The 26,517-nt window shown below is 60.2% G+C and overlaps 2 protein-coding genes across 5 annotated transcripts in view; both read left to right on the top strand.

The window, feature by feature from the left end:
• Window positions 1-4,064, top strand: part of ARMH3 (armadillo like helical domain containing 3) — a 129,444-nt gene extending 125,380 nt beyond the window's left edge. The window contains exons 26-27 of one of the 3 annotated variants that reach the window (XR_010071483.1): window positions 1,722-3,778; window positions 3,859-4,064. Coding sequence is in view for 1 of the 3 variants with exons in the window: in XM_063337666.1 (XP_063193736.1) it covers window positions 1,722-1,814 (93 nt within the window). In the remaining 2 variants the exon portion in view is untranslated. Of the gene's footprint in view, window positions 1-1,721 lie in introns of all 3 variants that reach the window. The other 2 variants (XR_010071482.1, XM_063337666.1) reach the window with 2 other exon arrangements.
• Window positions 4,065-12,175: 8,111 nt separating this feature from the next.
• KCNIP2 (potassium voltage-gated channel interacting protein 2) overlaps window positions 12,176-26,517 on the top strand; it is a 46,946-nt gene continuing 32,604 nt past the window's right edge. For both annotated transcript variants that reach the window (XM_063337734.1, XM_063337731.1), the window contains exon 1: window positions 12,176-12,526. In XM_063337734.1, the coding sequence (XP_063193804.1) occupies window positions 12,454-12,526 (73 nt within the window). In that variant the 5' untranslated portion in view covers window positions 12,176-12,453. The remainder of the gene's footprint in view (window positions 12,527-26,517) is intronic.

Genomic DNA, 26,517 nt, shown 5'->3' with positions numbered 1-26,517 from the left:
CTTTCTATTGGTGAGACACGTAGAAATGCTTCTAGTAAGAATAAGGATGCTGGCTTACACTACCTGTAGCATCTGCCCCTTTCTGCAGGCAGTCATGTTGTCCAGAGAAGAGGACTTTCCACATCTGTTTGGTCGTGTTGTTCCCTTCTTGTCAGAACTTACTGGATCACTGAGGTGGGGAGCACTCAGTAGAACGGGGACCAAATCCTGTCAGGGGGGCTGCTGTGTCCTGGCAGGGAGGCAGCCCATCGTAAACCAGTGTTCTGGAGACCACTTGCAGTGGTGTTTAACACAGGCTGTAACCTTTGGTTACCTTACATGACCCCAAGCTAGTTCAGTATGGAGTAAGTCAAAACACATCCAGAGAAGAGATGTGAGGGGGTGCTCCAAGGGAACAAAGATGCATGGGGTCTCTGCCAAGCATTCTAATGAAGGAGAGTTTGTGGTTTCTGCAGATGCCATAAAACTGAAATATTCTGTCTTTAAGTGTAGACATCTTTGCTAGTTTGATGGGGTTGTTAGGGTCTGTGCAATGGGGCTCACTGGGGTTCATTTCAGAGCTTTCCCTTTTAACCTTCCGTGTTTTGATTTGCTTCCCACTCTTACAAATTCTGCCTTTTTGGGAGCTTTCTGCCCTTCCCCTCTGTTTTTTCTCACCAGGGCAGTAAGTGGGACCCTCAGCAGTATAAACACTGCTAACTTGCTCTTCCAGCCCCCAGTGCTGGATTCCTCATTCTGCTTCTATGTAATTCATCCCCCAGTGCTTTTAAAAAGCACAAAACACTAACCAGGTCAGCAACAACCTTATTATCACAGGCTCTGAGTCTCTGGGAGCTGTAATCCTGTTGTTTGGATGAGCTTGTGTCAGTTTTGCTTTCTGTCACTGCTGCACAGTCGCTGACACAGATGATGTTTGACTTTGTTTTCTCGTTGCCGAGTGCAGCTGAGACTGAGCCCAGTCTGGGGCCTGCGTGTTCGGCCAACGAGTCTGCTGGCATGGAGGGGGAAGGGAAGCTGCTGCGCAGCAGGGCTGCCCAGCTCTTCCCTGTGGACTCTGTGGGTGACCAGAAGTCCAGGCATTGTTAAGGGATAAAGGTGTCTCCTCTTCAGAGACAGCCAGCGAGCCAACTTCAAGTGTAAGGCACTCAGCACGGAATACACACAGCTGGCTCTGAACCCATGGTTTTGTGCCAGCTTGGGTGATAAGTTGTGATTACAGCGCAGTAGCATGGCCTCTGTCCTTTCCTTGACTCTGTATCTTTGGCTCTGCAGGTTCTGGAGCGGGACAGAGGCCATGGCACTACGTTCATCCAGGAGAATGCTGGCTTGCATTCCAGTGGGGACTGGTAGAAAATGCTCTTCCAGCTGCAACCTGGAAGTGCTCGCTTTCCCCCCTCGCTTTGCCCCAGAACAGGAAACACATCATAGCTCATGCATCCAAACAGACTGCCTTCTCCCATCCTTGTCTCATTTGGAACTTACTCTCCTTGCTGAGTTGTCACTATAGACATTTCTGTTATTCCAGGAAGCACCTGATCGTTGGGGATTTCTTGCTAAACTGGAGTCTCAGTGAGAGCTTGTTGCAGCAAGTTTTCTGGGGCTATCACTGCATGCAAAACAGTTTCATGCTGAACCTGGAGGTCAGCAATGTCAAAGCTGCCGTGCTTATGGGGAGCCAGGAAGAGTCCCTTGGCTAAAACATCTTGTTTTGTCTCTGACAGGTTCGGTCCATCAGCATCAATGTGAGGAAGAACCTTGCTTTCAACACACTGAGCCAGGAGCTGCTGCTGAAGGAATTCTCTACGATCTCTTGAAGCAGGGAGGCAGCCGCTGCGCAGGGCTGACCAGAGACAGGCCTGTTTGGGCAGGGACACTACAGATCTGCAGCCGGTCGCCCCTTGCCTTCCGCCTGCAGAAGGGACTGCATTTCTTCTAGGGGAGAGCCTTGCTGCTGTGTGTTTGATCCCAAAGGCTTGCGTTTCAACAGGACTGGGGCTGAGGAGAGGTGATCGGCATGTTAAGGAGGAGGAGGAAGTAATTTTGCAAGGTGCCATGGGGGTGGGCAGCCATTCCTGTGACGTAGCAATGGGAGATTCCCTCCACAGCCTCAGGGAAGATGCACTGGAAACCTTTGTAGCAGAGCTGGGGAGAGCTCACAACCAAAATAATAAAACCAGTCCAGCTGTGTGAGACAGTTCTGGGTTGAGATCGCTCGCCTGCTCCTACGGGTAAGGGCTGTTCTTTTCCATTAGCCTGGATCAGCCGGCCTTCCTGCAGTGTACTCCATCCACTGCCGTCCCATTGGGAATGGCTTTGGGGTATGAAACAGTTTCCCCAAGGAGCAGAGCCTGCTCGCTGCTGGGTCAGAAGGTGTCACCTGAACCAAGCCATCAGACAGCTGGAGAAGAAGAAGTTTTGCCTCCAAGGCTGTTGGCTTCCAGCGTCCAGCCTGAGCCAGTATGCCAGTCATCAAACAGAGCATTTTGTAACTGGAGACCAGCTCTGCTTGGGGTCACTGTTGCTTCCGGTAGCCCAGCTCATCTCTGCTGTTTCTAAGGTTGAGGAACATTTTTAGATACTCCACTTTGATGGGGCAGAGGACAGGCTGACTCCCTCCCCCCACTCTCCTTGTTGCCCATCAGAGACTGCATTGCGACAATCCTACTCTTCCTCACAGGAACGTCTGCCTTGCCCATGTTTGCAAGTGCCTGGTGACCTTCATGAACTCAGAAGTCCCCAGTTTTTCCCTTGTGTGTAGCACGCAGTTAAAATGCAGCTGGAGAAGTAGTTCCTTCACTTTTGTAGCTTGCCCTCCTGTCTTCACCAAGCGACTTGCAGCAGCAGTCTGCGGAGAACTTCCTAAGGAAGAGATCCGGGATGATGCTCGGGGGCACAAGCAGGCTTTTCTGCTCCAGAGCCAGTGTTTCAGAGGTGCCCAGGTCCAGTGGAGCCTGTTCCGAGTGCTGTTTCAGGCTGCCAACTCAGGAATACGCAGCATAAACACCTTGTGCATTTTCAGCTCCCAGCAGTGATGTTAGGATCTGTCCTGACTTGGTGGACCTAAGCAGAGAAGTTCCTTACATCCCAGATCCACTTCTTTTTTTTTCCCCTAGAAAACAGGTTTCTTTGAAAAAAAAGTGCCTAGTCCCACTCTTAGCCTCGTAGGTTAGAGTAATGTGAGTGATGTTTACTACCATTTTTAGGCAAGGCTTATTCATGCTAACGTGTGTTAATTATGTTAATGTTTCATCTTTACCTGCCATGAGCATGGGAAACTGAAAGCTGTGTCCTCGGCTGCTGACCAGTCACGGTATCCCATGAAGACCATATACTTCCTTGGGAACACTGACTTCTCCCAACAGAGGATACTTTGCCTCAGCACGGAATTGTCTGGCTTTTATCAGCTAAGCCAGACACTTATTTGCTTTCCTGCCATGCAAGTGTGAGGAAATGTATTTGTGTCAGAGGGACGGTGCTTGGGAGAGCAAGCAGGCTCCATAAAATCACTCTTCTTGAGAACAGGCCAGGACGTGTAGAAGGAGGCAGCTTCTCCAGTGGCAAATGAGTAAAAATGCATCACGCGGCACTGATGTCTGTATGTGTGAGGAACTCTTTGCTGGACGATCTTGCCTCTGAGGGGGGGAGTTTCTTCTAAAGGGGACTTCAGTAGCTTCCTTGAGGTGCAGCCCCAGCATCGCTGCTGTCAGAGCACTGGGACACCCAGCTGTCCACGTGCCTCCTCCTTTTCTCTGATCCCGCTCAGGCTGAGACCAGACAGGTAGGTGAGAGAGTTGGGGTTGAGTCTGACTCTTCCTCGGCAACCTCCGGGATGTTGAGCTTTTCACTCAGCTATCAAAGGTCTCGTCTCCCCCAGGGTGCTGGGATGAACTGAGAAGCCCAGGCTGTGACTGGGAGCAGCTCCTGAGGTCAGCCCTCATCCAAGGCTGAGCTGGGGAAGACGGCCACACACGTCCTCTTGTCATGCTGTCACCAAACCAAGCGCTGTAAATGGCTGTACATACAAACCTGGAGCTCAATAAATAGCAGAGCCCTGCCTGTCTGGAGCATGCGGTGTTTGTCCTTCACGGTGGGGAGAGTGGGGTAGCTATGGGGGGTGGCCCTGTTGCTGTTTGGTGGCGTGCCGGCTGCAGCAGAGCAGTCGTTTGCCCTTGGGCTGTTCCTGCCTGCGCAGGGGGAGGTTGTGCTGCTGCTCAGCGGTGCCTCCCCCTTGGTCCAGGCTGCGGGTTCCAGCCAGTGGTGAGCAGCCCCTCTGGCTCTTATGTGCCCCTGGGGCTGCCAATAAGGAAAACAGGAGCAAGGCTGAGAGCCCTTGGATGTGAGCGAGGGATGCAGAGATGTGCGTGGTATGATGCTCTCTCTGCTGCTGGTGTCAGCAAACTCCCGCTCACGGGTTCTGCTGCAGATTTGCCTGTTTTGTTAAACACCGTACTGCTACTTGTGTTTTGAGGACAACTTGAACTGAGAAGTCGTCATTTAACTTTAACATTCGGCCTCAGGACGTGGCTGATGGCCCCAAACTTACCTGTATCTGATCTGAGCAGTTGAGTGTATTTTGTTATATCTAATTCATAACCCAGTCTATTATTGGAAGAGCTGGTTTTGAGGCTTGGGGAGTATGGGGAGAAATCAGATTGCTGCCTTTAAATTAGGCAGCCACTGCAGGGAGACAAATATTTTACAAAATAACGACCAGATTCTGGAGGAGAAAAATTGAGTTTGAGCTAAACTTTGGAGGGAGTTATTAAAAATTGATTTGTAAGCACCACTGTGATTTTGGGTATCGTCTCTTCTTCCCTAGCTCTTACAGGTCCCATTTTTCATAGAGACCTGAGAGAGGCAGCTCCTCAGGAGCTGAGTTTCCCCTGCCTGGGCTGCGGGCTGTCAGAGGAGGCACCGTGCCTTGGGCTCGGCGTTGAGCTGCCGTCCATGTGAGCCTGTCCCGGTGCCCACTGGAGCGCTTTTTTCTCCCTGCCTGAAGAATTGCACACTCTTGCCCTGCTTTGGGGTCCTGCCACGCTGTTGCATGGTGGGTGTTGGGAGGAGAAGCCTGCTGTGATGGGGAGAGCTATCTCCTAGACAGCGCTTGCACCAGGGGATCAGCCCCAGTGTGCACCATCTGCTTCCCCACACTTCCCTCCTGGGATGGAGCCGGTGTCCTGCCTGCCGCATGGCGGGCAGAGGGAGATGCCTCGACCCTGCCGAGTCACGGCTGCCGCCGTGTGTGTCGGGGCTGGTGTGTGGCCAGCAGTCTGCGATAAGATTTACGGCTGGCTCTTGGCACTGGCCAGCAGCTCTCCATCTCCTTGTCAGCACCAACGCCTCCTGGATATTTATTCCCTGTTTTCTTGTTTAGTACTTGTTGGGATGAGCAAGGGCCACATCCTGTCTGTGCTGAGCAGGGTTGTACTGGACGGAGATTTGTCCCCGTGGAGATGATGGAGTTTTTTTGGCAGATTAGCCGTTGCGGTAACGTTAAAGGAAAAGGGTAAAGCCCAGCTTTGGGAGATGCAGGCATCCAAAGGGGCCAGGATAAAGATGGGCTTTTCCCCCAGAACTTGCAGTGGAAACTAATTAATGCCTTTGCTGGTATTTTCCGGGGGAGGGCAGACAGAAAATTAAATGATGAATGAAAGCCTGGGCCAGGAGGCTGGAGAAGAGCTGTGGAAGGCCTGTGGGACCTGGCCTTCCCTGGGGCTGCTAAGAGCCCTTGGTACTGGTCAGAGCCCTGGTTCTCCCCATGGCAGCACAGCGTGGGTCAGCTCCGGGGGATGCTGGACAAGCACAGGGGTGACCCCAAATAGATGGGACAGGCAGCAGCACCCTTGGGGCAGCATCGCTGGATGCTTGCCTCGCTCCTGTTGTCTTGTCCCCATCCTGGAGGGTTGAGACAAGCGTGGAATTCTGTCCCCATGCGGAAACAGCATGCTGTGCTCCCCTCTCCCAGCTTGGCGGCTGCTGGAGCGCTGGCCGGGCCATGCTCCGCAGCCTCCGCTCTCCCGTGCTGTCCCTCCAGGGCTAATTGAATCATGTGGCTGGAAATTGAATCCAATTGAATAGATTAAATGAGCCAGGCTTGACGCTCGCTGCAGCGCGGCTCAGAGCCTTGCCAGGCTGCTGCCGGAGGCTGGGAGCTCCTGGGAGTCCCATGGGGGTACAGAGGAGCTGGGAAGGCTGCAGGGAGGCGGGCACCCACTGGGCTCTTCCCCTCTGACAGATGAACCCTCAACCATTTCTTGGTGACATCCAGCCTGGCTGAGTCCCAGGGCCCACAGGCCACTCTGCTACAGGTATGCACAGGTTGGGTTTTGCTTGTTTCCTCTCTGAAGCAATTAGTGATTAATTAGCTGGAGCCCCCCAGATCCAGGGTTCAGCCAGGACTCTCCTGGAGGCATACAGGGGCGAGGATGCTCTATTGACCCGTGGCTGCGGCAGCCGTGGCTCTGTCCTGCTCAGCAGCTCCGAGCCGGTTTCTCTCCCAGCGTACGGCAAGTGATGCTCCAGCAGCACTGGTCTGTGTCACCCCAGCCCTCTGCTTTCGGCCCATCTGCGGTAGCCATTATCAGAATGGGATGTGATGGGCAACAGAGCGCAGCGTGCCGAGATCACGGTGGCAGCATGGATGTCCCCTCCCGCAGAGGGGAGTTCGGGCACGAGGCCCTGCCCTGGCAAAGAAGGAGGACGTGTGTCTGCAGCATGGACTCGCTCGTGACAGAGATGCACACCAGTTTTCATAGCAGACCTGAGCTGCTGAGCGTAAAGGGTCCCTGGTGTGGCACCCACCGTGGTGTAAGTGAAGGCTGGAAATAGTATCTGGTTCCTCTTTAAATAAAAGTAAAGCCCACAGGCACTGAGCACACAAACGCCTGTGAGATGCTCTGTAACGCTGGGAGGGCTTGTGAGACTTGAGGCACCTCCTGAGTCCAGGAATGCTCCAGTCAACTCTCAGCTCTCTAAAACAAGTGCTTTTCTTCACCCGGATTTTGCATCTGTTATGCAGAAGTGGCAGAGAAAGGTTCAGAGTAGGCACGGAGTCCCCCAGAGCCTGCCCAGCAGTGGGGCCGTGCCGGGGAGTCCCTCCTGGTTGGAGGCGTGGGCAGAGGCAGGTGACCGGCTTTCGAGGATGCGGAGTGTGATTCAAAGTCCTTCCTCCCTCCTCCACACACAGACTTCTCCCACCTGCTGGTTTGCGTTTGACAAAGGAGGTTCCCTTTCTCCTGCAGCATTCCTGCCTGCAAGGCTCGAAGGCTCACCCAGCAGCTTGCAGGCATCTGTTCCTCCCCTAGCTTTGCAAGATTTTCAGCAGCATAAATTACACCCCCCCCACCCCTCACCCCCAATATCTGAATTTCACAGTGGCTCCCGCCTACCCGTGTGTCTCTGCAGGGTGGGTTAACAGAGATGGGAGCAGCCCTCCCTTACACGCGTCCTGGGCGATGCCCTGCTGGGGCACCACCTCCCCAGCACCTGCTGCTCTGCTGTAGCTGCTCCCCCAGCCCTCAGGACCCCCAGGCCCGCAGACACCAAGGGGGTCATCTAGGTCTCATGCCATCCAGATGAATTTCCTCTGTGGATGTAGTAAATATTGGGGTTTGTTCCTCAGTGAGGCCCTTTCCCCTGCCTGGAGCCCCCCCAGCCACTTGCAAGGCCGCGAGCATCCATTATAGCAGCCTTCCGGTACCTGAAGAGGGCCTACAGGAGAGACAGGGAGGGGCTCTTTATCAGGAAGTGTAGCAAGAGGACAAGGGGTAACAGTTTTAAACTGGAAGAGGGTAGATTTAGATTAGATATTAGGAATAAATTGTTTCCTGTGAGGGTGGTGAGGCACTGGAACAGGTTGCCCAGGGAAGCTGTGGATGCCCCATCCCTGGAGGTGTTCAAGGCCAGGCTGGATGGGGCTTTGAGAAGCCTGGTCTAGTGGGAGGTGTCCCTGCCCATGGCAGGGGGGTTGGAACTAGATGATCTTTAAGGTCCCTTCCAACCCAAACCATTCTGTGATTCTATGATCCCTCCTCAGGGCTGGGGGCTGCCTGTGCCCGGGGAGGGGAATAGCCCCCGGTGCTGAGCTGCTCATCTCCACGGCGTTTGCTGGCGTTTTGGCGAGGGGTGAAGCTGCCTTACGGAGTTCCCGTTTCTGCCCTCTGCTCCTGGAACTGGCCCCTGGGTGCTGCGTCCTGTGTCCCAGCCCGGGAGCCCTCCCTGCCGGGGGAGCAGGGCTCTCCCTCGCCACCGACCGTAAATCTGAGCCCAGCGGCACCAGGCGACCGCAGCCAAAATAAGATTAATGGCATCTGCTGAGAGCACATCCCGAGGACTGCTATTGATGACCATGGCTTTAAAATACTGTTAACAGTGGATAAAACACCGTGATTTAGAGCACTTGGCAATTACATCTCTGTTTGAAATTTCCTAAAGATAGGATCAGACTCCCGAGTCCTGCTCTCTGCTTTTCTGATAGAATTAATAAGAATGGAGATATGCAATTAGACAACGCGCAGGCTGGTAGGGCAGATCGATGCCTTGTGGTTACCTAATGAAGTGTTAAATTGTGTCTTTCGCTCTCCCTGTCCCCCTCTATCAGCCGCGGTGGGCTGTTTGCAGAGGGCTCCCAGGGTTCGTGCCTGGGGGAGAGCCCCCCGCACCCCTCAGCCCCAGCCCGGTGGGGTGCGGACCCCAGTGCTCCTGCCTCCTTTTCCAGCCTCTTCTTGCTTCTGTGGACGGGAGCAGTTTGGGATCATCTTGGGCTTTGTGTCGAGCCTGGGGTTTTCAGCAGGGGACACGTGCAGCGGCCGCAGCTGAGGACTGGCTGCTGCCCCCGGAGCTGGGGGGGGGTCCCAGTGGGGAGCTGGAGGCATGGATTGGCCCCATAGTGCAGGGTGGGTGTCCTGGAGAGGAACAGGGATGGTCGTGGGTGGGCTCAGCTCGGTCCAGCCTGGGTCTGGACGAGGCTGGTGACAGCCTGCCACAGCTCTGCCTGCAGCCAGGCTCTGCATCCAGCGCTCCGGGCAACGCCGGAGCACCCCCAAACTTGTCCCCTTCCCCAGTTGCTCTCGACAAGGCCATGCTGGCTGCACGCTGACCTGGGGACAAAGAAGTGTCCTGGGCAGTGTGGCCCCGCGCACTCAGAGCCATTCCCAGCTGCGGCTCCGCTGCCCGGGGAGCAGCGTTAATCCCGTGCAGATGTCCTTTATCGAAGGGCTGCCGCCGCTGACAGGGTGATGGATGGGCCACTTAGGGAACGCGCCTCGCGCCCGGGCTGACGTGAACGGGTGATTTCCATCACGGCGAGGGTGGATGGGTGGTGCCGGGGACACCCTGCCTTCGAGACACGCACAGGCTGGGGAGCACCTCGGGATGCAGCACCCCTCGCGCCCCCAGCTCGCCTCCCTCCTTCTGTCTCCTGCTTCCCCCCCCCGCCCCGTTGTCCATCCCCGTCCCACCTTGCTGCTGGCTGTGCCAAGCCCTGGAGCTGGTTTAGGTGGCCCTGTTTCCCCTGTGACTCTCTGCTGCTCTCCCAGAGGTGAGCTCGGGGACCTGGGTGCTTCCCCAGGACCCCTGCCCACCCCAGCAGGCTGGATCTGGCCACCTGCCTGTCCTCCGCACTTCCCTGGCCCTGGACATCGGGGTGTGGGCTTCATGCCGAGCTGTGCCCTATTTGCTGTGGAGCCTCCTTGGCCAGCTGGGGCATGGTCCGCCCTCCCAGTTACTCCTTGTAACTGGGATCTGGGCTCACAGGAGCCACCGGAGCTCTTCCTATCCTCTGGAAACAGTTAATCTAGCATCATCTGCAGCAGCACAGACCACCAGCCCTGCCTGCAGGTGGCTCCTGCCTGCCCTGACCTGCTGATTCCTTTTGTGGTGGAAGTGGCCAGTGGCAGCAGGGCTGTGCGAGGCATGAGAGCCTTGATTAAAGCCTCGGATGCTGCTTAGGTTGATTTCCCCCTGCCTGGACCAGCCTTTCTGCATCTGCCGCACGTCCCAGTGAGACGTTCGCAAGGAATGCTCTCTGTGCTCCACTGTGACTTTGCGTCTGTGCCCGTCCCTGGCCAGACGTGATTACCAAGGCGTCTCTGCGCCCAGCGCACCCACAGCGGGGCCCTTGCCTGTCTCCAGGCAGGTGGGCAGAGACCAGACCCGTTCCTGCGGCAGAAAGGCAGCAGCAGCCGGCAGTGGGCTGCTCCCACCCCGGCACCCTGCAGACCCCAGCTCCCCGTGCCCAGAGGAACATTTAAGGGAGGACGTTGCGCTTTTCCCAAGCAGAGAAAGGCTCAGAGGCTGTGAGTCCTGGCAGGATGCCCAGCCCTCGTCTCTGCTAAGGAAAGGACCTGTGACCAGCAAGCAAGCGAGCTGTGTCCCCTGTTTTCTACGCTGCGGGGAGGGTGGGCTGCGTCAGCCTGGCCCTGGGGCTGCCCCATCCTACCCCCTGGTACCCACCAACCCACCCAACTTTCCCCCCTCTCCCCAGCCCAGCAAAGCATCTCTCGTTTGCCTGCAGGAACAGGAGCACTTAGCCGGGATAAAAATAGCTGTGTTTGCCTCCCGATGGACCGGGGATGGCAGAAGGTGAAAACTTCCCCCGTGCAGCTCTGCTGGGCCTGCCACGGCCCTGCCAGCAGGATGGACCCGCAGGATGCTGGAGATGGGACAGGCAAGCCCGGGCACCAGTCGCACATCCCTGCAGACGGAGGCTGCCTCCCTGGGACGCTGCTGGTCCCCAGGGGCTCCCAAGAAGGTGTGGCCAAGGATGCAATGGAGAGGATGGAGGGAAGAGGATGGGAAGGGCACGGAGCAGCAGGATGGACAAGCCCAGTGGCACAGGGGTTCCCCAGGCTGGCCGGGCTCTGGCTAAGCGGAGAGGGCATCGTCAGGGCTGTCCTGGGAGTTTCTCTTCAGCTGGGCTGCGTGCATGGGCTCTGCGGCGGTGGCCGGGCCACGGGGAGGGCCAGGGGAATGTGTTTAGTTCTCTGAGCATTTCTCCACTGCGTTTTCCTCGCTAAATGGCTCTTATTTTTAGATCCAGGCAGTTGCTAAGCATCGCTGCCTCGCTAAGGCGGCTTCTTTCATGGCTTGACACCAAAGCACGCTGACAACACGCTGCCGCGTGAGCGTGGCCCTCCCTCTTCGCTGCTCTGGATTCCCTTTCTGCCCTGCAGCTCCCGTGGGCTGCGACGGGTTCGGAATGCTTCGCCTCCCCCCTGATCCCCTCTGTCTGTCTGCACAGACGAGAGGATGAAGGGAGGAGAGGTGGGAACCTCTGGGAGCTGGGCAGCCCCTAACTTGCACCCAGGACCCCTGGCATGGTGCAAACAGGCAGCACATGGGCAGCAGCGTGACAAAAGCCCTTGGCTTTGCCCGTGGTGGGACTCTCCAGCACAGTTCGCATCCCCTGGGATGGCATCACGCACAGATGGCAGCAAATAACTGGGGGCACCAGTGGGATAGCCAGCCCCCAGTGCCAGATGTACCGGTGGGGCTGTGAGCTCCTCTTTTGGCAGCACCGTGTCCCTGGAAGCGCCTCCCCCAGCTGTGCTGCTGCTTTACCCCTTCCCCGGGGCTGCAGGAGATGGCAGGAAAATCCTGCTGGAGGCTGCAACCCTGCACGGGAAACCCGTGCTCGGGCAGGGGGGGACAGTGCGGGGGGACCTGCTCCTGTGCTTGGCTACAAGCAGGCGGACTTGGGCCACCTTCCTCACACCTCTGCTCTGTCTCCTGACCATTGCACATCCCTTCTGCCCCTGACCGAGTTCCCACCCAGCTTCTCCCGCAAAAGGGGGTGCAGCAGCCGCCCTGGACTGGGCAGAGCTGGGGTCCCCCTTCCCCTGTAACTCCCGGGGGGTCCCAAGGCACAGCACGACGTGGCCACCCACACAGAGGGCGTGGGGGGCCCTCGCTCCCCTGCAGCGGGCTGGGGGGGTCTGCGCTCCGCCTGCTGCTTCGTGCCTTCTCCATCTCCATCCCCTTCTCCCGGTCACTGACCCCCGGGGCTCTCCCAAACCGCCGGAGCCCCCACCTCGGTGCAGCCCGGAGCAGCTCCCTCCCTGCCTCTTCCCCCCGGAGCCCCCCCCCCGCCACGGCGCCGGAGACAACCCGCCCCCGGCCGTGCCTCAGTTTCCCCGCGGCGCAGGGCGGCGGGGCCGGGCCGGCGGCTCCCGGGAGGAGGCGGGGAAGGACGGGAGGGAGGGGGCGGCCGTGCCCAGCCCCGGCGGCGGCGGCGGCGGCGGCGGCGGCGGGGAACGGGGCGGCTGCGCGCTCCTGCCTGCCGTACCGAGCCGTACCGAGCCGAGCTCCCCGGCACCGCCGGCCCCTTCCTGCTGCCGCGGTGAGTTCCGCGGGCGGCGGGGCGGGGGGAGGCGGCGGGCGCGGGCCCCCCCTGCCCGGCGGCGGAGCCCGTTCGCCCCGTCGCGGTTCCCCCCCGCCGCTGGACGGGGCGGGAAGATGCGGAGCAAGGGCAGGAAGGAGAGCCTGTCCGACTCCCGCGACCTGGACGGCTCCTACGACCAGCTGACGGGTGAGTGCCGCCCGCCGGGGAAGGTGCAGCAGCCGCTCGGGACCACGGCGCGGGCGCGGCCCCGGCAACCCCGACCCGGCCCCGGGCACCCCGGCCCGCCCGCTTCCAGACCCGGCTGAGCCCTGGCCACCCCTCTGCCCGCCCCGCTTCGCCGCACGCCTTGCCCGGGGAGCGGGGGGGCGGCCGCGACCCTGGCGCTGGAGCAGGGGGACAGTCCCGGGCCCGCGGGGGGGAGGGATGCTCCCGGGGCGGGGGGGCGGAATTAGGGTCGGTCCCAGCCGGGCGGAGGTTGCCCCGAGGCAGGTTTGCAGGGAAAAAGCCCCCGCCGGGGGGGCGGGATGCTTGAATCGCTTTTGGCCGCCCCCAAGCTCACCCTCCCTCACCGCTGCCCCTCGGGACACCGGCGTTTGGCGCTGGGGTCTCTCCGCCATGCTTTGGACCCCCCGCTGCAGCCTGGGGTGGCACGGCAGCACCCCGGCAGCAGGTTCCCCTGGGAACAGGGAGGCTCACCCTGCTCCGCAAACCCCAGCAGCACCACGGAGCCTGGTGTCTTCTTCACCTGTCACCCGGTGTCCCCCAGAGCATCTCCAGAGATGCTCTGCCCCTGGGATGGGATGGCCGCGGGACAGGGAGGTCAAATATGACCCAGCTGTGACCCTGTTGCATCCCTCTCCATCCATTGCCCCAGCAGGGAATTGCCTGGCTTTGCCACATCCCACCACATCCATCCATGCATTGCCCCTCATCCCCCACTGTCTGGTAGCAAAGCGGCTGGGCAAGGGCAGGTGACAGCCCTCTTTCGTCACGTGCTTTCCACGGATCAGGCCAAAACCTGTCCCCTTTCAGGGCCTCTGTCACAGGAGCTGTGAAATGGGGCAGCAGTTCCCGCCTGCCTCCCGGGACCCACCATGGAGCCCAACCTGTCCGTAGCCGGTGGGGTTGGGTGCCCTGGTGCCGCAGGCACTGGGCTGTGTGCGCAGGCAGCTCCCCCGAGCCCTGGTGATGCTTTTCCTGCCACGGACTGGAGTGGATTTGCTCTGGAATTTCAAGGAGGTGTTGGTAGCAGGGCAGGACCCCTGCTCTGCCCTCCTCAGCAGCCCCACACGTGGGACACGCTGCTTGCTGCCTGCCCAAACGTGCTGCAGGGAAGATATTTTTGAGCTGTGTAGGAACTTGGAACCCACACACAACTTTTGGTTTCTCCGGTAACTTTAAAATGTCCATATGGATTTAAATCAAACCGAGGTTAAAAATAAATTCCAGTCTCTCCGAGGCTGAGACCTTTTACGCCTGGGCTTACCCCCGAGCCAGCCGTGCATGAGGAACCCGGGCAGAAGGGAGCCGTGCCGCCGTGCCAGCCCCTGCCCGCGGAGATGGGGCTGCTGGGAAACCTCTGGGGAATGAGGCTGGAAATATCTGCCCCATTTCCCAGCGTGGGAAACGGAGGCTCCGGGAGGGCACGTCACTCATTTGCCGTCTCTATCAGGTCGCTGACCTGCCAGGGCAGAGCCGGTGGTAACGCCAGGTGCCCGGGGAGGGAGCTGGTCCCAGTGGCACCGATTTCCCCCACATTGGCTGAATGCGCCAAAGCCATCCCTCCCTGGGAAGGGAAAGTTGTTTTTCTCCTAGAAAGAGTGTGGAAGTGATGCAGTCAGGAGGAGAGGGCATGCAGACTTAGGTCTGGGGAGGGTTTAACGGCTCAAGCCCCTGGCCTAGGCTCTCCCAGTTCCCCTCGGTGAGGGGCCAGGACCCCCGTGGGGCCGTAGTGAAGCCCCGGAGTGGAGCTGGCAGTTCCAGCATGGGTTTAGCCTCTCCCTGCGGATGGGAGGGTCCTTGCTGTTTGGTAGCTCAGCCCTGCTTGGGGACAAGCATGGGCAGTTTGGGGTGTTTCTGCAGCCTTGGAGACCCCCATCTGTCAAGGGTCTATCAGGGTCTGGGGGACATCTGCCACGCAAGAGCTGTTATCCGAGAGATGATTTGATGTCAGGTGATGCGATAGTCCCATGGCAGCTCCAGCGATTGCCGGTGTGCAGGGGGACAGCAGCCACTTCTGCTGCCTCCCCATCACTCCCCAAAAACAGGAGTGGGGGCAAAGAGACCCCCCATCCATCCATGCCCAGAGAAGGGTTAGCAATACTCCCTTCCAAATGAAGGAGAAGGGACCCCAAGCCATGCACAGGATAGAACCCCCCCCCAACACACACCTTCCCCAGTAGCACACTGATTTTTAAATTTCAAGAAAATGGGGTGAGGTGACAGCCCCCTTCCTCCTCCTCCCCGTGGCATCTCCAGCGGTGCCCCGGCCACCCTGGTCCCCGGCCAGAGCATCCGTGGGCTGCGTGGGCGTGCGGCACGTGGACGTGTGTGTGAGAGGCGAGAGCGCCCGAGTGAATGAAGGCTGCCTGCGTGTGAGCGGCGGGAAGAGCAGGCACTGGCTCCCTGTGCTGGGGAACCCTGCCTGCGCCGGGGCCCGCTGCGGCGGTGTGGGGTGACAGCAGGCAGCGGCCGTGCCCAGCCGCTGAGCCTGGGTGCCCACCTGGGCGTTAAGGAGAGAAATGTTTAGGTTACGCCACTAGGAAATTAAACCGGTCCATTTCTGGGGTATTTAGATGACGCTAGCGAGAAATAAAAGCCATCCATAAATTACATTATTCCTCCAGCCCTCTAATGACACAGGTGATTAGTGTGCAAGCAGAGCCCCAAGCCAGTGTCTCGGGACTGCTCTGGACATGGCCCTCACTGCAGGAGAAACGGGACCCCGGTGTCGCTTTGCCCTGAGGAGTGCAGGTACCACGTCCCCGGCCCCGAATCCCTGCAGCGGGAGAGGCGAGGGGGGCTTGGAGGCGGCTTTCCCTCCCGCCCGCCGCTCCGCAGGGGTGTGCGGGCAGCGGGGCTGCCCCAGTCCCGGCTGGGGAGCCGGGGTGGGTGGCCCAGGGCCCCATCGTACCCCGTGGGACAAACCTGTCCCAGCCGTGCTGTGTCCTGCGAGTGCGATAGCATGTGCCAGGCACAGGTTCAACACCCGGGCTGGTTGGGGTGGGTCAAACCCCCTGGTTGCATTTTGGAAGCGTGAAGGATTCACCTTCGGGGCTGTTGGTCCCCCAAAAGGGGTTAGGAGGCTCACTTTTCACCCCTGCTTTCTCCCCGCCATTGTCATGTTGTGGGGTCTCGAGCAACCGCTTTGCTCCACCCCAAAGGCAGCCGCAGCGTTTGCAGAGGGCGAGCAATTGCTATAGAGACCATGCGCGGAGCTTTGGGATCCTCCTGCCTCCCGAGGCACGGCTGCCAGATGGGGACTCCCTAACTCGTAGCACTTCGAGCAGCCCACCCAGGGAGATGACAACCGTAGGTACCGGTGTAGCAGCCGCGCAGCATCTGGCTGAGCTCTCCTCCCTACCTGGAGGGAGGGTGTATCAATCAAAGGGTGTATCTTACCCCTGGTGGCAGTAAGAAAGGAAAGATGGGGCTGAGCGGTCCCCCGCAAACACGCTGAGGGGACAACGGGTCAGTGGGGTTGGCAGGAGGACAGCGGGAGCCGGGCTCTGGTCCCTGACGTGGGGTAAAGCCGAAGAGCCGTGCCCCAGTGATGCGTCTGCCGCAGGCGGGTACCAGGTGATGGGCAGATCTAGGGCTGCGCCAGGGGCTTGTTCTGCTGCCGGCAAACCCGGCGGCTCCGTTGTGGCTGCTCGCAGCCCGTGATCAGCCAGGCGGGAGGAAAATCGCTGCCAGCTTGCCGTAGCGTAGGACTTCCACCTGCAAAGGGGATAATTTATTTCCCAGGGTGAGGAGCGGGGGTTAGCGCTAGCTGGTCCCAAATAACAGTGTGTGTAGGGAGAAGCGCCGGGATTTGCAGCTGGAGGATGGAGCGATGGGGCCCATGTGGTGGGAGCGAGGGCAGGAGGCAGGCGGGGGCCGGACGGGTGCCCGGCTGCGAGCGTGTGTGGCAGGTTGTGTGCTGTGGCTGTGGCTGCCTGCGGGGGTGGATCCCGGGGAGGGGAACTCAGATGGGGACCGTGCCCGAGACCATGGCAGCGCCTCACCCATGCCCAGAAAAAAGCTCCTTCTCTTGCCCAGTTGCTTCCTCGAGCAGCACAGGAGCATCCCTGGGTGCACGGCCCTGCATCCCTGTGGCCAGCAGCGCGCGTGGGTTGTCCCCTCCTCCTAGAAGCGGTCCCCAGCAGGGGTGACACACACTGATGTCCTTTCCCTGGGGGGGTCTAGCCCATGGGAACCAAGTGTGCTGCCCGTCCCCCTGCTCCCCCACTAACCTGCCTCCTCCACGCTGCCGCTGCTGCCCCACATGTCCCCCCCACTCTGCTTGCCGCTTCTGCTCCCGCTGCCCGGCGGTGAGGCTGGGCTGGAAGCTGGGCTGACCCTCCAGCCAGGTCCTCGAGCTCCCCAGGAGGCTCCCAGTCAGGGTGGAGTACGGTGGGGAAAGGGCTCCCACTTGTGCGCTGGGCTGGGGGGGTGCCGGGGGTTCCCCTCTGTGCCAAAGCGCCCTGCCCTCGATGGATGCTGCACCTTCCCGGGGTGATGGGAGCCTTGCCTGACTCTGCCTTGTCTCTGCTCTCTCCCTCTCCCCGGCATCTGTACCCCTCTGCCTCTTCCCTCTTTGCTGTCCTGGCTTGTCTGCAGCCCTTTGATGCCGATGAATCCCCTCTCCTGGGGTGTTGTGGCCTCTCCTGACCAACCGGAGGCTGAGATCCTGCCAGTGGGGAGGTGGGATGCTGCTCTGATCTCACACCAGGGCAGAGCCGCATGCGGGGCAGGGGACATGGGGATGATGCTACTGGTTACTGCTGCCCGCAGGCAGGTTGGATTTTGCAGGTGGAGAGGCCAGAGCTGAGGTTTTGGCAGCCGCGGCTGCATCCCCGCAGGCAGAGGCCGGTTGGAGCTCGTGGGGAATTGGTGGCGCAGGATTAATTGTCAGGAAGTTCGTGGGTTTGGTCGGGGCGGTGGAAGGGCTGATTTCTGCAGATGCTGATGCATAATTCATGGGCTGCCGCAACTTCGGCCAAGGTGTAGAGCTCCTGCTGCACAGGGCTGGCCATGCGCGGGCAGGGGAGGGTTTGCTCTTTTGCCATCTCTGTGTCCAGGCATGGAGAGGAGTTTTTCCCTGTGGCTGGCTGCGCTGCAGCCGAAGAAGGTGTCTGGACTCAGTGGTGCTGCTTTCCTGCTGTGTGCTGTGCTGGGACCAGTTGGCCCCAAAGTCTTGGGAGCTGGGACAGGAGGAGGTTTGGGGGGGTGAGCGGAGCTGGTCCCTGGAACAGGCTCTGGTTTCCCCCAGGCTGTAACGGGTCCATACGTCCCGGCTGGAGATGAGCCTCATGCCCTTGCTGTGCAGCTGGGGCATCAGAGGGTCGCGCCAGCCCCGAAGGACAGGAGAGACCCCATTAGTGGAGTTGCCCCCCCCCTCCCCCGTCACTGGCTCTGTTCATTAGCGGTGTTTTCATTAGGAGAAGTGGTTTGGTTTTGTTTAAGCCAAATTGCTGTGCTTGGGAGATGATAAATCCATCTGCTGGCAAATCGCTCTCCTGCCACCGGGATGGATCCCAGCCCTGGGCTTTAATCGTGCTGCAGATGAATGAGCCTCCAGTGAAATGAATCTCCCTGTCATGCCCTGCTTGGGGGGGGCTGAGCCGGGCAGGCTGCCTCCCTGACACCACGGTGAGGGGCTCTGGCTTGGGACGGGGGAACAAAATCGTCTGCTAAGGGTGTGTGGAGCCCTGCGGGGGGTGGGGTGGTTATTGCTGAGCAAATGAACTGCTGGGGCTGGTGCAAGCGGCTTCGCTGGGAGGAAAGGGGAGGAGGAGCCCTTTTCCACTGGGGGGGCTGTGAGTAGGTGTGGGGGTCCTGTTCAACCCATGGCCCGTGGCAGGGTGCTCTGCCGGCAACCGGGGCTGGGTGGGTGCCATGCCATGGGGGTGAGGGGCAGGACGGTTCATGGGACCGGGCTGGGGTTGGGATGCAGGGATGGAGTGTCCCCCCTCTCAGCGATACCCTACCAAGCAGCTTTGCAAAGGGGATGTGTCAGCAGGGCTGTGCGGGGCAGGAGGCTCTTGTCTGGGTCCTCCGGTCCCCAAGCTGCTGTGGCCCTGTCTGCTTTGGTTTTTAAGTAAATTTGCTTTCTGCTTCAAATGAAAATGGGTGGGCGCAGCCCCCTGGGGAGCAGCATGAGTGATTATCTTGTTTGGAAATGGAGCCCTGCGGGAGCAGAGCTAGGGTCAGGATGGCTGCTGTGTTCGACAGGAGCTGCTGGAGATGGGGGAGAGAGGGACTCTCACCTTTGCTACCTCTGAATCTGGGACTTCTCAAACGTTTCCTCTCTGGTTCCAACAGGGTGAGTCACCTATGGACTCTCGTGGGCCGGGGTCTCGTATACACACACGTGTGTGCCCGCACTCGTGGCATCATGCCTCCCCTGCCTGTGGCTGACAGCAGCCCCAGGCCTCAACTCCGTCTGGCTCTTGGTGACTCCAGCCCCATTTTGGCAGGAGACACCCAGCTTTAGAACCTGTCGGGTAGAGATCGCTCCTGTTCAGACAGCTGGCAGCCTTGCTGACCCTGGAATGGTGTTAGCATCGCTGCTGGGGGCTCCGGGTTGCCGCAAGAGGATCGGTGTCCCATCCATGCCGCTCCTGCGCACACCAGCTGGGGACGTCAGGGACCTGGTGGGGTCTGGCTGACCCACGGAGAGGTCCGACAAGGAGAGCACTGCAGCAGCAGCGGTGCCCGGGGACAGGCAGGGGATGCTGAGAGCATCAGAGCCCTGCGGGTCTGTGCCAGGCCGGCAGTGGAGATGTATAGCTTCGCCTGTGGTCCCTCTCCCGGGAGCAGGTCAGAGACAGTGATGGAGTGACTAACTCTGCAGGCGGGCTGGTGGCACGAATCCACTGCCCCAGGTCTGCCGTGCAGAGACGGAGGGACTGACCAGGCAGGACAGGACCCCTCTGGGCTGTCCTGCTGTCCCTGTGAGCCACCTCCCGTGGCAGTGAAGTTCCTGCTGGGAAGGGGCTCGACAGCCTGAAGTGGAGGGAGGTTTCTTGGCAAGATGCTACCATGAGAGACTGGCAGGACCCCGTCACTGAGCCTCCATGGGGCAGAAAGTGGGATGCTACTCCTGGCTCCAGGCACTGACCCCAGCAGCAGGGCTGGGATGCACCGGCTGCCCCACCTGCCCTCTTCCCATCACCAAAGCTATGCATTGGGCACCAAAAAAGCACTTTTTAGGGATGGAGCATTGTTGACAGTCTGACCAGGGTCTGAGTGACAGGCAAGAGGGTTTCTAGGATGTCTCCCTTGGTCTGGGCTGGAGAAGGTGCAGCCTGGTGGGATGCAGGGATGCACCGGCAAACTCATGCATCCTTGGGTCACATCAGACCCAGCCGGAGCCGGGGAAGAGCTGGCTGGCTGCTCTCACCCCGTTACTGCGGCCCATCCAGCCGCGGCGGGGTGAAATGAGAGCCGGCCTGCTCGCTAACGAGATTAGACAGGCGAGCCACTGCTCCTGGCCCGCTTGGTTAATCGCTTCTTCCTAGATTGAATTTTTTAAAATTGCATTGCTTACAGAAAGCCCCTGAATGGGTTTAAAGGCAGTAATCCACCCAGCCCTCCGTCACTGTGATGGTCCCCCTGGGGCTACTTGGCAGTGGGTTATTGAAGTCCCCGGTGTGTCTCCACGTGTCTCTGGTGTCCCCAGGAGGTGGCTGGCTGGGCTGGCCGGCCCTTGACAGCTCTTGATTTACTCCGTGAGGAAATACTGATTAATTTTTAATGGCATGATTTGGAAAAGCCGCCTGGAGGTGAGGCAGAGGGTCAGGTGCTGGTCTCTGGGTTGCAGCCTGTGTGACAGGTCCCCTTTGCCCCCCACTCCTGCCCCAAGGGCTGTGGTGGGCAGCTGCCCACCCTGTCCATCCTGCGGTGTTCCTGGGGGCACGCTGGAGCTGGGAGAGGGGTGTCTGGTGGTAGAGCACAGCACTCCCAGCTCTGGTTGCAGCTGCATGGGGTCTCAGCTCCTTGTGTGACCCCGGAGCGGGGAGGGACGGCCACTGGCACTGGGTTTTGGGCAGTGTAGCCAGGGATGCTGTAATATGCTGTGGTGATGGCTGATCCTGGTGTCCCCTGGGGACATCTCAGCCCTCTCCTGGGTGGTGGGATCTGTCCTTAAGGACCTCTTTTCACCCCCCTGACTCTCCTTCCATAAGTCCCATCTTCTGAGCCCAGCCCCGGCCCTGCTCTGGCTCATGCTGACCCGAACAAATTTCGCCTGGCTCCCGCCCTCCCCGCTCGCCTCCCCTCCGCCGTGCAAAGTGAGTCACTCCCAGGCACCAGGAATCATTCATGTCATTTCCCCCTTTGCCGCAAAGTCATTAATGCGAGTGGAATAATTTGTTGCGTAATGGAGAGCATCAGCGGGAGCGCTGCTCTGGCGGGTGATGCCTGGCCCTGGCTCCCCGCTGCCCCGGGAGAGGGCAGCTCGGTGGGATTGCCGGCTGGGAGCATCCCGGGTCCTGCTGGGGTTGTGCTCCCATGGCCGCACTGTGCTGGCAGCGATGGTGTCGGCTCCCTGAGATGTTCTCCCAAAAGTGCTGAGTCCTGCCTGAACCCTGGCTGGGCGGGAAGGACCTGTTTGTCGTGGCCTGGGTGTCTGCCCGCCCTCGCACAGCTCCTCCACAGGGTGCTCGTCCCGACTGCTCCATGGTGACACGGGCAAGAAGCATCCCCTGCATTGATCAGGGTGTGTGTTGTGGCATCCTGCATCCCTGCCTCATCCCTGACACGTGCTTCTCCAGCTCCTCTGAGCTCCCCAAGCCGTGGGGTTGCAAATGCTTCCCACCAGCAGCCAAATCCCTCCTGGCTTCTTGCTTCAGAGACAGGGACCCCGAGGTGCCCCGGCGGGGGTGCAGGCTGTGGGGGACCCTGCGTGGCTCAGGGCTCTGTGGCCCCGAAGGGCAGCTCTGCAACCGCTCTCGGCGAGGTCCCAGCCGGCTGTGGCTACTGGCAACAACAGACCCGTGCGTGGGACACAAAGCCAAGCATGGCCGGAGCTCCCTACTGGGGACCTCACAGTCTCCCAAGCAGGGGGCTGGCTTGGGAGCCACCCCACCCCAGTGCAGGACCGCAGGTGCGGGGAGCCCTTGCTGGGGCAATGCTCGCTGTGGTTGTGGCAGATCATGTCTGTTCCGCCGCACGGCAAGGTGGGAGAAGGGCAGGGAAGAGCGCTTTAGTCGTTAAAAGGCATGGCGGAGGCTGCCCCCCTGCCCAGGGTTAATTTCCTTCTATCCCACGCTCGGCCGGGCATTAATTTAAAGATGCTGCAATGGGAGAGGGGGAGCCTAAGAGGACTGGGCTGAGTGCAGGAGGATTTATCGAAGGGAAGGGATGTGGCTGGGGCCGCGGGCTGCACAGGGGACAGCAGCATCCCACGGCGCACGATGGGCAGGAGGGAGGAGGTGGCCGTGCACCCCTCGGGACCGAGCCACCCCAGTGTGTCCCAGCTGTGACTGCAGTGGTTCCCAGTGGCTCCCACCAGCAGCTGCAGGGGGACACGGGGGTGAAGCTCTCCCTGTTCCCAGGATGAGCACCCCTGCTGGGCAGGAAGGGGGCTCTGGGCTGCTTGCTCGTGGCGTGGCCGTGCCCCGTGTCCCACTCCTGCCCCTTGCTGTGCGTGGGAAATGGGGCAGAAGTTTCAAACCCAAGCCTGGAGGAACCCAGCAGATGGGCATCGTGCCCGGCTCTGTGGGGGGCAGGCAGAGCCCCTCTGGGGTGCCATATCCCAGCGGGGACTTTGTCCCCTTTCTCCAGCTGGGCAGCGAGTCCCCACGGTGCAGAGGGCTGCCCCAGAGCAGTGCGGGGAGGCAGGAGATGCTCTTTAATATTTCAAAGCAACACATTGAAAACCTGCTGCTCCCTGGGGCTGGTCCAGACCCAGCGTCCCTGGGAAGGGGCAGGGATCAGGGCCACCCCAGCCCAGTGGGAGCTGGAGGGGGAGGCTCTTGGGACCACATCCATTGGGGTAAAGGAGCCTTTTCCCCTCTGTTGCCCGCAGACCTGAGGGTCCCACCTCTGCCCTGGGCCACAGCTCTGGGACAGGGACGCGGGTCCTGAGGGGCTCAGGTGGCTCCCCAGCCCCATGCCACCCCGCGCCTCCCTCGGCGCTGTTTGTTTTCTCAGCCCGCCCTGCTGTAATTACAACCTGCTGTCACTCTCCGGATAATACGTCTTTCCTTTTATCACTGCTTAATTAAATAACCGTGGGGAAGTGAGGGGCTGGTAACCCCTTGTTTGCCGGCATGAACAACCTGGTGGCGCTGGGGAGGTCCCTTGGGCTGGCAGAGGAGCTGGACGGGGAGGGCTGTGCCATGGCTGGGGGACATGGTTGAATGAGGGGTACCTGCGTGCCCCTGAGAGGGGTGAAGCGCTCGTTTTGTTACTCATGGACACGACATCTCTGGCACAGACGTTTCCAGGCCATCCCTGAGGATGTGTCCTGGACGCATCTGCCATGGCCCCATCTGTAATTCTGTCCTCGGCTCAGAGCTGTGCCCGCTGCCAGGCCAGGAGGAGTGTGCGGGCAGAGTGCCCACAGCCAGGCCAGCCGCCTCTGCCCGCAATTAGTTGGTGCTAATGAGTGTCCCTGGCAGCCGCTGCTGGGTCAGTGAGCTCCAACTGAATATCTGCCCCCATGGGGCTGGACGCGTGGGTTGCGCTCCCTGCTTGGCAGAGCATCCTCGGTTGTGCTGTTGGTCCTCAGCGTGGACGTGGCTCCCTTGGCTCTCTCTCCATCCCTTCCCTCATCCATCCGCTGTCTCTCCACCTTTGTGCCTTCCCCAGGAGGCTGGTCCCAGTTTGGGCAATGGCAGTGATGCACCTCCAGGTGCTGCTCCGCTGGGTGCCCCTTTCTCCCCATCCCAGCCACCCCGCAAGTTGGTGTAGCACCGGGAACGGTGTCTGTGGCGGCGTCCTTGGGAGCAGGATGTGGCCCTGTTTGAAAACACATGGGCAGGGGCGGTGGGAGCGCTCCCCAGAGCACTGCCTGTCCTGCTGTGATGGATTGGGGAAAGGTCTGATCTGACGGGATTTCCATCTCCCCGAGACAAAACGCTGCCCGGAGCTGCGGCAGGGCAGTCTAGCCCAGCCGGGGACTGATGAACGTCCCCAAACTGTTGCCAAGCCCCGAGGCTTGTGTTTGCCTGCAGCGAGGAACCAGGTTTCTTTGCAGATGCGACCCCCTCCCTCGCAGTGCCAAGACCCCGAGCACAACGAGTTGGGGGTGCGAGCGGCGTCGCAAGCTACGTTTGGTGTTGGTCTTGAGGAGGTTGGGGACAGCTCTTTGCGTTGGTGATGAGATGTACAGCACGTGGGGCTGGGGTAGACTGGAAAATGTCCCACGTTTGGGGACTGGCCTCCTGGAGTAGCCCTGGGTGTTGGAGACCTGGCTTGGAAACGGTCCGTCTGGGGATGGGGAGGTTTTGGGAGCAGTCTGGGGGTTCGTGGCAGGATGCCGGGGGGAAAAGAGCTCATGCAGGCAGGGGACCGTGGGGTGACCTGCAGGTTCAGGGTGCCTCTCGCCCCGGTGCGCTGCTTGTCCTGCTGCCTGCCCGGGATTTGCAGCTCAGGAGCGGCTTTGCACAGATCAAAGCCTGGGGGCATCTTTCATCTCGGTTTACCTGGGTCCCGCCTGCCCCCCAGCCTGGAGCTGGGGGAGGGGGGGCGGGAACGGGGATTTGGAGGTAATCCTTCCAGACTGGGAGCTGCTGGCTAATTATAGCCAAGCCTCTCGCTTCGTGGGAACCACGGCGAATTGTCCCTCGAGCCCAGGCGGCGATGGTACAAATCTGCTGCTAATTAGACTTGAAAGTCCTCCCGTGAGCTCAGGCGCAGGATGGATATTTGATTATTAACATATTTATTTCTGAGCCTCTCAGCAGGTCTTGCGCTGGGAGGCTGTACTCTCCCCCCGCGTAATTGCCAGGCGCGTTTATTCCTATCAAGAGTTCTTGGGGGCTTCGGGAGAGGGTGGGGGGGCCTGTTCAGCTCTGTGTGCTCATTTTTGGGGGTGTCTCACCAAGGTGTGTGGAAAAGGCATCCTGCTGGTGCTGGGGAGGTCCCCGGTGGGACCATGGCCCCCAGGCTCTGCTCTGTGCCTCCTGCCAGGTGGGATGCTCCCGACCCTCATGCCCAGGTGGGGAACTCAGGGACATCTTTTCCCACTTGCTCCTGGGCCCGTTGGCTCCAGGCAGAGGGTAGGCGGTGGGGAGGCGTGAGGATGACCCAGCGGTGCAGAGCTGGTGCTGAGCGCCACAGCCCAACACACAAAGCCGCCTGCCACGGCACCCCCAGGGAGAGCATCCCTCCCTCGGGCGAAGGCAGACAAACTGCGATGGAAACACTGCTTCTGAAACAACCAAAAATAGCTTTCCTGGCCCCAAAATGTCAGTTTAAAAAGGCAGTCTCTGGGGGCTCCCCGGGGCTGGCAGTGGGCTGAGCGAGTGCCCTGGAGATGCCGAGTGGGTGGCCCTGCATGATGGCTGAGCCATCACTTGGGATAAAAGTGGGGAGAGGGTCAGTGCTGGCATGGGGGGCCATCAACCCGGGTGTGGGGCTGTGCAGTGTCTTGGGTTGAGGCTGGAGAAAGACGCAGGTGGGCTGTCGGAGGGGCTGCGCTGACCTTGTGTGTGTGTCCAGCCAGGTTGTCACTCATCCAGGGGTTTCAGGCCAGTGTCGGGGGCTGTTGGCATGGGGATAGAGGAGGGGCCGTGGATCAGGACACAGCCCCATCTCCAGATCCGCTTTGCTTTCCCTCCCTGCCTTGTCGCTGCGTCTCCCCAGGCGGGGAGGGTCCGAGCCGGGGAGCTGGGGGCAGGCGCCTTGTTGCAGAGCCAGAGTTATTAATAGCAGCAAATACTCTCGGTGCCTTCAAGCCAAGTCTGTTTCGGGGGAGATTCCTACCATTTGAAGTATGTTTCTCCTCCCCGGGATCCCTTGGGTGCCTTATCTCCCTCTCCCAGCTGTGCAGCCGGCACGTGCCGGGGCGCCTGGATAAGCCCTGGTGCTAATAGCCTTTCCCGTGCCGCTCAGCCCAGCGGCGTCTGGCTGGGTGATGGAGGGTGCCCCACTGCCTGGCCCACAGGCAGCCCCACGCTGCCGGCACACCTGGGAGCCGAGGTCACATCCCAGCCCGTCCCCGCTGCGTTTCCTCCCGTCACCTCCGAGCCGGAGCTGTCGGCGGCCGAGGGAGCGCTGATTGCAAGGAAATTAGCCTAGTGCCGTCTCCCATTTATCGGAGCCCAACCTGTGTGTGATTGCACGGGGATCGTTCATTTGTCACCATCGCTGTGGCTTGGCGCGGGGCGGTGAGTGTGGCAAGGCTGGAAATGCAGCAGCGTGCTGGGATGCCAAGGGCCGTGCCCTCCCCCGGAGCAGATATGGGAGCAGGGCTGGCATCACTTGTGGCCAGGCTGAGGTTTTTCCCAGCCTTGCAGTTCAGGAGACCCCGTTGAGGCTTGGAGCGGGAGGTGGGACAGGCCTGGGGACGCGAGGTGCTGTGCTAGGGATGGAAACCCTGGCTGATCCCTGTGGAGTGCCCTGGGCATGGAGCAGGGTGGGCATCCGAGGGGCCAAAAGATTCTGGTTCAGGATAAGGTGATGCTGTGCTGTGTTGTGCCCTGGCGTGAGCTGTGCACCCCCAGACGGTGATGTCCCCACTTGCGAAGGCCGTCCTCTTTGGAGGTCCTGGGGCCATGCTGCTCTGCTGCCCGATATATCCTGGGCACCCCCAGAGCTGCTGTGTTTTCTAGACCCAACAAGCTCAGAAATGGCCCCAGATGCTACAGGCAGGCTGTGGTGTCCTTGCTTACGGCTGCTGTCTCGACATGTTGGTCCTATAACCAGGGCTGGGCTCAGCTCCTGGCTCTTTTCCCTTCTCCGTGCCTCAGTTTCCCTGCAGATGTTGGTGCTGGTCTTTGCCCTCCCTTTGCAGGGCATGGAGA

Source organism: Chroicocephalus ridibundus, chromosome 6 (assembly GCF_963924245.1).
Source record: "Chroicocephalus ridibundus chromosome 6, bChrRid1.1, whole genome shotgun sequence".
NCBI lineage: Eukaryota > Metazoa > Chordata > Aves > Charadriiformes > Laridae > Chroicocephalus > Chroicocephalus ridibundus.
The sequence above is the reverse complement of the archived record's forward strand: the minus strand, read 5'-3'. Positions and strand labels throughout refer to the sequence as shown.